General features: G+C 34.4%; 1 protein-coding gene across 1 annotated transcript; it reads right to left on the reverse strand.

Annotated features, from left to right (window-relative positions):
* Nucleotides 1–201: 201 nt before the first annotated feature.
* LOC124921093 (DNA ligase 6) lies at nucleotides 202–9,901 on the reverse strand. The gene is made up of 19 exons (XM_047461701.1): nucleotides 7,573–9,901; nucleotides 7,348–7,465; nucleotides 7,143–7,224; nucleotides 6,459–6,561; nucleotides 6,291–6,387; nucleotides 5,180–5,282; nucleotides 4,234–4,350; nucleotides 4,031–4,078; nucleotides 3,271–3,368; nucleotides 3,081–3,146; nucleotides 2,507–2,666; nucleotides 2,289–2,396; nucleotides 1,760–1,809; nucleotides 1,616–1,650; nucleotides 1,473–1,534; nucleotides 1,238–1,399; nucleotides 1,065–1,153; nucleotides 800–899; nucleotides 202–732 (listed from the first exon to the last, which is right to left on the reverse strand). The coding sequence occupies exons 1-19, from the start codon at nucleotides 9,878–9,880 to the stop codon at nucleotides 421–423; spliced, it is 4,218 nt and encodes a 1,405-aa protein (XP_047317657.1). The 5' UTR covers nucleotides 9,881–9,901; the 3' UTR covers nucleotides 202–420.
* Nucleotides 9,902–11,004: the final 1,103 nt, after the last annotated feature.

An 11,004-nucleotide genomic window follows, 5' to 3' on the forward strand; every position in this document is an offset into this window, starting at 1 on the left:
GTTTTTTCTGCTTTAAAATAAACATTTTTTTAGATATGATAATGTTCTGAATTATTATAAACTTATTTTTCTATATAGTACTTTTAAATGGACCATTATATTATGGGTGGACCATTACATTGTAAATCAGCTTAATATTAATAAATAAATAAAATGAACATTTTAAATCAGTTTGTTCTTGTCATATAATTGGGGCTAAATGTTAAGAAAAAATTATATTATCAGAACATTGAATGTTATTCATTAAGCAAAAAACAAAACCCTAAGACCCACAAAAAGAATAATCAAATGATTGGAGGGTGTAGGGCAGCATATAAATGTCCAAACTGTACAAAAACTGGTACATTTCATCTGCTGCTACTTGATCTATTTAACTTTAAAACCTACCTTGTTATGCAAAAAACCTAAAATGGCAATAATCTATGTTCTTCTGTCAGTAACTTCCATCTTTCTTGTCTGAGAATGGAACATTTCGGCTATATCCATGGCTACACTACATTCTTCTGGTTTTCTGTCTGTCACAGCTCGAACAAATCTAGGAAACCTGACCGATATGCCTCGGGATGGATGAACAAGACCCACAGCAGCTTTGTGTACAGGCGATACAGTAAAATCTGCACCCTTTATCTCCCAAACCACTTCCGGCAAAAACCACATGTCCGGAGTCTCTGCTGTTTCATAGTACATTGGTTTTTTCGACAAAACTTTGTCCCCCGAGAACAACTCCTTCATCTGCACGAAGAAGAAGTAAGAACTGTAATTCCTATTGAGTGAAGAAAATGTATTAAGTTTAAAATACCTCTATATAGAAAGCATCTGAGAAACCTGACATGACTCTACAAACACTTTGAAATTCCTGAGAATCGGGTTCGTAGCATGCCATAAGAAACGGGCTATACCTGAGATCATATCATACAATCAACAACAATATTATCTCATTAACACAAGCTTCCATTATCTATGGTGGCTTCAATGGATTTAATTTATACATGCACAAGAAAAATCTTTTTATTTCCCCTTATTAACCGCAAATAAAACAAACGCCACTTAAAACAGCATATTACCATCCTGCTTTCCTTCCATTTCCATGCCAAGCACCAATGGGGACTAAATCCAGAGAATCACCCATCCCTTCCACATAATCTTGCTTCACCTGAGAAAGCAATACAACACAGTAGTAATATCTATGTAATCTTCTTGATTCAGATAATCATATCTATGTTGAGCAACATTAAACCTTTAGCCAAGAATCAGATCGCTTTGACGGGCAATATTTGGCATCTATATCAAGAGATTTGACCATAATCCCTTCACATGAGGAACGGATAGCATCATCAAGAAAAGTGTTCAATCTCGTCATTGTTGCTTCATTGGTCTTCAAAACATCCTCAGCTTCAACCTAGATTGACAAACAAATTGAGAATATATATCTAAAAAATACAAAATAACAGTGAAAATTTATTTGTGCGTACTGTCATCTCTTTTGCATATTCTAAGTAGCCCAACTTCTCCTCACCAAACAAATCTCTCAAATCTGGCAGACAGAAGGGTTCTAATGACACTCATTATGACGTTAAAATCAAAACATTTCTAACTTGTAGGAAGAAACAGGTACATTTCCGTCTTAGGCGTAGAGGAAAATCCAACAACCTGTAATCATAATGCAAATAAAGAACACATCACTAATTTTTGAAAAAAATAGAAGTAAATCAAATGAATGGGGTCCAACAGATTTCAAGAAGAGGTTTAGAGTGATTACTGTTCGCCCTTGGCAATCATCACGTCGAAGAGAAAGATGCAAATGTCAATCTACAAGAACAAAATTTATGAAAACAGTTATAGAAAGTCTTATAACCAGAACAAACTAAGGCCTTGTTTGATGAGTGGTTAATCCAAATAACTCTCTTTCATTCAAATCATCAACTAAAATACATGTACTTTAATTTTTATAACATTTTAAAATATTAAAAATAAAGGATATTTTAGTCATTTAACCCAAATAATTCACTTTTCTCATCAAACAAGGTCTAGATTAAAATCAAGAAGGTAGGTTCCACAATATTTAACACATTTATGTTTCAAGTCATCTAAAGATAATGTAACTTCTCAAAATATAATCAAACAAGCAGTCCTGTGAATCATACATCAGAATCCATATTTTGTGATAATGTTTTTCAATGTTTTTTTCAATGTTAAAGTTTCTATTAATACTAATAATAGAAACAATGTCTATACCAAGTCTGGAACAGTATCATCAAATTTTCATTGGAATACTGAATAAAAAGGACCTTTATGTTATCAATCGAAATGGAGGAATTTCTGCCGCCTCTCTCTCTAGAAGACAGTTCTTGGAAGGATAAAAGTTTGCATCCATTCTTCCTATCAACTGCTACTATCTGAAACAGAAGCAGGGAAAAGTGTTCCTTTCAAGTAAAACATCATGTTTATGCAAAATGATGTGAAAAGAATCCACTAAAACTTTGTATTTTGGAGCAAGATTGAATACCTCTGCATCCACGATGAAGGTTGATGCAGTGTCCATACATGATTCCTTAATTATGTTAACCAAATCGGGAAATTTTAGAGTAGTTTCATCCCCATTTCTTGAGAACACACGCACAGTTCCATCAGCTACTCTGTGGATTTGAGCACGTTGGCCATCATATCTGTAGGAGAAGCATATAATCTTATCATTGTCATAAGTGCTGAATAGAAGAGAAAAATGATAAGATTATATTAGGCGCCAAAACTAAATGTTTTTTTGTTCTCGATTTAGATTATAGTCTATAATGATCTTAAGATACTATTGTTTTGGACTATTCTTCTTCTAATAAATCGAATTATATGAGAATGGATTGTGGGGAGAATCTAAATGATTATCAAGAACAAATGCATTTTATGTTGTGCTCTTAAAAAGATGAGCTGGCTCATGAGAGAATCAAGATTGAGGAAGGAAGCGAAAATAAACAGTTCTTCATTGATAATTCCACCATTCATGTTTGCCTCAACAATCGATATAGGAAAATATTACAAAAGTTTCATGAATTCTTAAACCAGAAAGAAGGCGTCAGAAAGCTTACTTGTATTCACATGTAAAACCCTTATTTCCAAAGAGCTTTAGAGCCTGAGGAATTCCATTGCTTATTCTACCAAATGGTTATAAAAAAGAAGGCATTCACAATTAGTTTATGTTCCCATAAATGAGAATAGCAAGAAAAATGGCTACATCATTTTATTCTCTGAGAAGAAAATAAATACTAGTGTTCATACTTGGCGAGCATTGGCTTGATCGGAATGCCTGGTACAACAGATAAAGTTGTTGAAGAAAAGTCAACACCCTTCTCAAGGAGACACGGTACAAGCAAGTCCTGATCAAAACAAGCAGCAACAATTCTACATAGCATCAGCCATCTATTTTGGGTAATAGAACTACATTAGCATAGAAACGGTTGATTGCTATATAGGCGAGGAGACATATTGATAAAAGAAAAGAAATCTAAAATAATAAATAGAGAAATTGACCAATGTGTGAAAGCTAGTCTTTTTGACTCTTCAAACAAGGTCTTGTTTTCTCTGGGTTATTTAAACAGCTAACTGGTTATTTTCAAATAATCATAGTTCGGTATAAGAAGTGGGTTATTTAAGTTATTTGGGTAAAATAAGAAAGATGTCCTTATTATTTAATATTAAAAAAAATAAGGGTAATTTGATATTTGTTTGATGATTTAAAAGATGTGATGGTAAATATGATAGTAGATTGGACCAAATAACCAACATTAAACAAGGCCCGAATGTTGAAACATGATTTCTGTTTTAGCAAGCATATTGCTGCTTTGTATAACTATCATGTCAATCCAACAGTAGCTGTCAATTTGGCATTCATTACATTTCACATTGAGATTAGAGAAAATCCATGAATACATTATAAACATCCAAACAAAACACCAAAGTAGATCTTCTCAATGTCAATGATAACTCTTAACAAAGAAAAAATAGAATGGCTCAATAAATTCATCATACAAACACTTACCAAATTTGGCACTTTGTTGTATGCTTCAACAATTGCTTCAGAAATGCACTAGCAGAAAAGGACTACGGATTAGAAACAGAAGGGACACGTATCTTTTCTGGAGGTTTAACCATTTGCATTAAAATATGGAGCGGGTCAAACAGTCTCAACAGATCAATACTAACTTCAAATAAAAGATCCTGAAAAAATTTCAAACACCAAACCTGAAGTTGTTCCTTTAAATTCTCAGCTTCAGTGGAAACAGAGGAATTCATAACAACAGCTTGGGCTAATGAAGGCAGAACAGTCCTCATCATAGCCCCTATCCTGAGATTCTTAACCTGTAAATAACATGATATCATTGAAAATCCATTTGGTGGAATATAAACAAGAACTCATCTTTAAGGGAAAAATAATCCAGGAGTACTTATTTTTCCAAATCTAGAAGCATTTATATCAAACATAAATATTGCTATACTAACCACAAAACACAACAGTAATACTCTGTTAATACACACCTACACTAAAACAGTAACAAAATTGAAATTAAATTACTATTAATATATCTATGACAACTTCCCATGAGGGGCTTAGCTAGTGAAGAAACATTCAACAATTTCTCCAATTCCAAGAAATGGGAGCTTATTTCTTTAACAAGTTCTTTTGGGAAACTAATTGTTCCGAACTTGAGTTAAGTTTCATGGGCATAAAAGTCGAAGGTAGACCAATTTCCAAGAGACAACTAGCAGCTTGCAATGAATTAGTTTCTAATCAGGTGAATACAATGGGACAAAGATGAGCAGTAATTGAATTACAACTTAAATACCCATAAGGTGGCTCATATCTTTCCTTCTATAATGATTCCAATTGCATCCACAACAAAGAAGATAAGATAATTGACCGAAAAGAGCAAGTTAGATGCCCAAAAAATAAAGATTTCTCAATTTTCAAACATGATAAGCTCAAAAATGACTCCTAAACGTAAAGGTTATGAAGATAGATTAGGTTTTTTCAAACTTATATTGCTATATTTTTTTGTTGTTGATATAATGCCAGCAAACTCACATGAACATGAAGCCTTTAAGTGCCTTGTATTTATACAACTCTAACATTTATTTCCACTTTTCAAAATTCAAATTATAAAAAACTGTTTTCATAGGGAAAAAATATCAATGTTCTGACAATAAACTTTATTTCACTCTCTCTGCAACAACGCATGAGATTCACAATTAAACCTCTCTTTCGAGCAGTACTGCCACCACCTGTTTGTATGCTGAAATTAGGACAACAAGTGAAAAGAAAAGTCAAGTTCACCCTATATTTTAGAATATTCCATTTACAAAAAGATACAAAATTTACTGGAAAAGAGAAAGTGATTTTGATGAGATTCTGAACATAAGCAAAACAAAATTTTCAGATTGAAATCATGCAGCTCAACACTGCATAAAAGGGAAAAAAAAAACAAGCCTATAAAGCAGCCAATAATCAACTGATTTATTTAACCTCTTATGATAAAATCCTCAGAAAATGATAGCCAACAGGAACACATATTTTTAGACTATTAAGCTTGTCACAACTGTTTATATATTCTTTCAAATAGTTTACATTCTCATTTACAATTATGGGGCTTAAGAGATGTAAATAACTATATAATTTCCATGAATTACAGCCTCAACCACAATATACAAGTCTAATTGTAGATGAACTTTGGGGGATCCTAACAACTAAGGAAAAACTTATTTTTAGGCCCAAGTGTAAGGTTTCTTCTGTTCTATTTTTCCACATTGTTCCTTTTAAATTATTAGTTATTTTTATTGTTATTACTAATATTGGAGGGAGGACCAACATATAATCTGTGAGGACATCATCTATGGGTGGAATTATCGCATAGACCTCACCTGGTGTTTAGAAAATTATAAACACCTCTCCTAACATTTTTTACCATTTTAAATTTTAACTACTCCCTCAATCACATTTTGTGTGCATACATTTGAATTTATAAGCATTTTAAAGTAGTGTTGGTTATTTTAAAGTGGTGTTGACCATTTTAGTGGAGCTTCAGGCAAAATTAACAGGAGTGTTGACCGGGTCCACATGCTGAAGTTGAAGTCAAACCTAGGTCCTTGAGAAGATTAAAGTTTTTTCTACCACTAACCTACCCAATACAATAGCATTTACAGTTTGAGTTCTCCTAGTCGTAGACAAGAAAAAGAATATGTTTTACTAGATAATTATCTTCTTAGTTTATCCTTGGAGAATGACATAAATGAACAAAACATACCTTATCTTCCTAAGCACTGAAAATACATGTTGGATAGATAGAGGTGGTGGAGGAGCTAGTAATGATTGTGTTTGTCGGCAGAGTTGAGCAACATCACCTTTATGCAACACAGATTATTAGCACAAAGCCCAGATCAGACATTTAAGTTCACAATTAAACATTACATACCAAGATCCCCTAAGCTCTCATAGAGCTCCCTTATTCTTGCTTTATCAGTCCCACAAGCCTCTTCCAAAGCTGCTACAACTATACTTCCTCCAATATTCAGCTCCTGTAGAAATCCAGAGCCCAACAGGAAACTATTCTAAGGTCTATAGAAAAATTAGAATTCATGATTTACAGTATTGATTAAGGAGAGAAGGGAGAATTTTGAGCACTTTAATTGGTTACATTATATGAGAGATGAGACAAAGCTCCTTGTCTCAGTTATGCCGCAACAAAGTAGCAACACAACTCGCCCAAAATCCAAGAGTTTTTCATCTCCAAAACTTTCGGGAATGGAATAAGATCAGTAACAAAATTCTGATCCACTGAGCACATGTTATTCATATGCATGATTGAATGTTCACATTTTAACTCCACTTACTTGTGGGATGTTAACCACATAATTCATCTGCCATTATTATTAATAACTAATACATAATATACACCAGAATGATACAGTCACTATGTGCATAACTATGGACCAATATCTATTGGGTGGGGAAGATAAGAAGCTCTCAAAGGATTCTGCATAAGTGCATAGATCTTCATCTTGCTTAGTAATACTACCGTAGCAACTCTATGGCGAACACACTATAATAAATAGCGGTTAATTAATAAACAAAGGGTAATAATTGGAAATGTACATACAATATTTTCATAGTCAGGAGCAAGCTTATTTGTGCACAAGTACAAAGCAGGCAGCACATCCTCAGGAGACAAAGCCAATAAGCTGCATATCAAACAGTTATTTCCACAATGATTCACAGAATAAGTTGATTTATGTACTAGCTAAACGTGGACATTTACCCCAAGTAAAGGGCAAAAACTTGTAACATTGTGCAAGTAACATTACCTACGAAACATATTGCATAACATTGATGTAGCTTTTATCCTTCCTTTTTCATTCTCAACAAGGAAAAAAGTTCGTGCAATATGTATATACGGAGCTGGTTGCCCATGATTCCAGGGTGCTGCAGTAATATCCCAAAATTATCAAGTCATCCATTATTCCATTTTCAACTAATATGAAATATACAATAAGTCACACCAAATCAGCTAAGGTAGGACTAATACCAACCGTGCTCAATTGGAGAATATTTTTCTAGTGAGAGTGATACAAGCCCTCGATCTGTCTTCTTCGGAGACAAACCATGTGCAGGCAGGCTAATTGTACTCTGAAGTTTAAAAGATGACATTTTCTCTTTCTGAGAAAAAAGATCTTGACTACAAGACAGTGTCTTGGCAGCTGTTATAGTGTCTAACGACCTGTTGTTTTCTTGTTCAACATATCCCTCTGGTTTGCTATAATATATGTTCAGTGCCATGTTAACATCTCCTTTTGTTTCTTCCAGTAATTTTTTAGCAACATTTACCAATGATTCGTTGCCGTTTAAAATCTGAATAAACTGGTTTACCTCTTGTTCATACAAGATAGTAGGTTCAATCATCAACAACCTTTTACAACTTGATTGTTCCTCTGAGGAAATCTTAACCTCAACATCTTGAGGGGCAGTCGATGAATTTTTGTTGAAGAAGCTCGTTATAGTTCGTTGTTTTGAACTACTAGGTTCTACATTGGAAGAACTGTTTCTAGCCTTCTTACTAGGCTTATTCTTCACACTTGCTTTTGCTTTTCTAGGAGTGAGGCTGCTCTTAGTCGAATTTTCCTTAGCAGGAGACTTAAGTTTACTATAGCAAGTAGATATAGGAGAACTCCCACTAATATTAGTGAAACAATGTTTAGCTGGTAATGCAGATACATTTACTGGATTGATTTTCACAGCCAACGCCATGGCCTGGTCATAAAACTCAGTCTCCCTTTCATAAAAATTAGAAACTGCATCAATAATGTTATCCCTCGAGACACTTAGAAGATCAACGATTTGGTCATTAGTTACCCATGAAGGTAAACAATCACGAAGTTGAACTATTTGATCATTTTTGTCCTCGTGCAATTTAGCTAAATTATCCAAACAAGACTCTTGCTCGGAACCAAAGGAATGTAATGTTTTTTCCGTGCTAACATCAACAGTATCTGTTATATGAGGCAATTGGCCCTCTTTTCCAAGGACAATTTCCTTTTTTTGTACATTGCCAGCTTCTTTGTGAGCATTTCCTTCTGTTCCCTGATGCCCGTGATAAAAAGGAAGTAAAAAATCCTGTTTAACTGCCATTTCATCAATTAAACCACCAAAATGCTTTAGCATTGCATTCACATGTTTACTATCAAATTTGTCTATATCCATGCCTACTGTGGGAATAACACGCTTAGGCTTAAGAAATTTTATGTACTCTCTAAGCTCGGCATAGTTTGAATGTTCACTATATGGAACCAGATGTATGTCAAATTTATCCTTAGACCGAACAGAAAATTTGTTCCGTTTTACCTCATAAGTCCACCCAGTTGGAACAAAACCAACAACTCTGTCATAGTCCTTCTGATTCATAATCTCCTCCATTTTTGAGAAATTAGGTCTGAAGTATGGCCATGTTTCGCCCAACAAATTCCATCCAACAACATGAACATCAGTCTCAGATTCATCCTCAGTAAACACTGTGTCCTTCCCAATTCCCGCACAAGTCATAATCTTCATCTTCTTACTGTCCACATATATCTTCCTTTTACACCTACGTGAAATTTCAAGCAAAATCTTCTCCTTTCCAATAACATATGTAGCAATAAGAAACAAAACAGACTTCAATGAACCCTCGTTTTCAACCCCTAGTCTGTCTACCACACCAACTATATACTCAATAGACTCCTCTTGCGATGGAAACACAAATTTAGGGTTACAATAAGTAGTATCTAGGAAAACAGCATCTGTCCCAATAAATTTACCAAGAGCAGGCTCATATTTCATCGAATCACAAAAGCGAAAATCGCCCGTATGTATGTACGTCTCACTCTTGCCGCCACAAGAGGAGATTTTGAAAAGGAATTGAACAGCACCGGGGCAATGATTTGCATCAATAATGGTAACATCACAACCATCGATAGAAACAGACTCAGACAACTCCAATGAAACAATAAACAACGGAGATATGTTGAGAATTTCAACAAGTAGACGAGCGGTGATGCGGGAACAAAAGATGATACCTTTGGACCAACCCGATGATAAGCCGGCGTAGTGATCGGAGTGAAAATGAGAGAGGAAATAGGAGACGGAGAAGTCGCCGGAGAGTCGGAAACCGTCGACGACAAAACGAGTCTTCGGAATGAGTTTTGATTGAGGGAAATCAGTGGGGATTGCTGGCAAAGGAGAACCGTCTGAGAGGAGAGAGAATGAATGAGGAGGAGGAATGGAATTTGGAATCTGAATCTTTGAGGAATTGTGAGCTTGAAGAAATAGGGAATGAGAATCTAGGGTTTTAGTTTTGGAAGACATTGCTGCTCCATGAAGAAATGAAACAGACTCACTGAGTTAAAGAGTGTGATAGACTCGACGAGCGAGCGGTTCCTTCGATTGGCGCCAAATATAATATTTGGGTGAATGTCCTATAACTTTAAGAAAATATTGCAATCAATACCTAAACTTTTAATATGTTCATTTTTTTTAAAATTTAGGGGTGGAAAAATGTTTTACTATGGTTTAAACTTAAACTCATCATAAAAAAAAAATATAACCATATTAAACACTAAAATAAAGGACAAAATTAAATTAAATAATTATTTGAGATAAATATTTTATCATTAACTCCAAATTAATTTTAGAAAGTGTTAAATAATTATTATTATTTTGTGTATTTCTGCACGTAATAATATTTATAAAAAAAAAAAGACAAAGGATTAAAGTTGTTTGGCCTAAATCAAACGAGGCGTAAAGCCAACCGAACTAATCAACGTGCGCCACAAGATAATGGCAAGGACACACGATGCTCAACGCCAACAAAATGTTGACGGAGCTAGATAGATCACGCTCAACGCGTGTTCGCGGCTTAGAGTCATCGTCTTCCTCGCAATGACCGGATAAGAACAATCATGAAGTTTGATTTTTGAAAATCAAATTTGGAGAATACTTGACCAAATGATGAATTTTAAAAAGCCAAATTAACGCTCTAGTTTGGAGATCATTTCGTCTATGAGCCTAGCTCAAATGATGGCCTAAACAGGTAGAAATCAATTGAGCAAGACATAAACCATAAATTACTTTTATCATAAATTCAGGCTTGACCTTTCAACCGACTTAAGGAGCCTATAAATAGGACATCCCGACCATGAACCCGACCATGAAGAACAACGACAAGGAATCAATCACAAGCCATAAATCAATCACCTTCATTATTCGTCATTAAAAAATTTCCAAACTCTTATAAGTTATTTTGAAAACCTTGTACAGAGTTTCTAAGCTCGATTTTAGTTCATCCAAAAACTTCAACAAAAGTTTAGAAGTTCCTCAAATCAATATAAGTTATCATTCATGTTATAATTTGAATTATGAATCAGAATTAAAATTTATGCATTTGAGTTAATGTGTTCTTCAATAATGCGTGATCCTTCAATTTATTGATT

This window comes from Impatiens glandulifera, chromosome 1, assembly GCF_907164915.1.
Source record: "Impatiens glandulifera chromosome 1, dImpGla2.1, whole genome shotgun sequence".
Classification (NCBI taxonomy): domain Eukaryota; kingdom Viridiplantae; phylum Streptophyta; class Magnoliopsida; order Ericales; family Balsaminaceae; genus Impatiens; species Impatiens glandulifera.

Coding starts and splice junctions, on each gene's coding strand:
- LOC124921093 (XM_047461701.1), bottom strand. CDS start 9,880: ATGTCTTCCAAAACTAAAACCCTAGATTCTCATTCCCTATTTCTTCAA. Junction 7,225..7,347: donor TTATGCAATATGTTTCGTAG/GTAATGTTACTT, acceptor TTTGATATGCAG/CTTATTGGCTTTGTCTCCTG. Junction 4,351..5,179: donor AGTTTATTGTCAGAACATTG/ATATTTTTTCCC, acceptor TGTTATTTACAG/GTTAAGAATCTCAGGATAGG.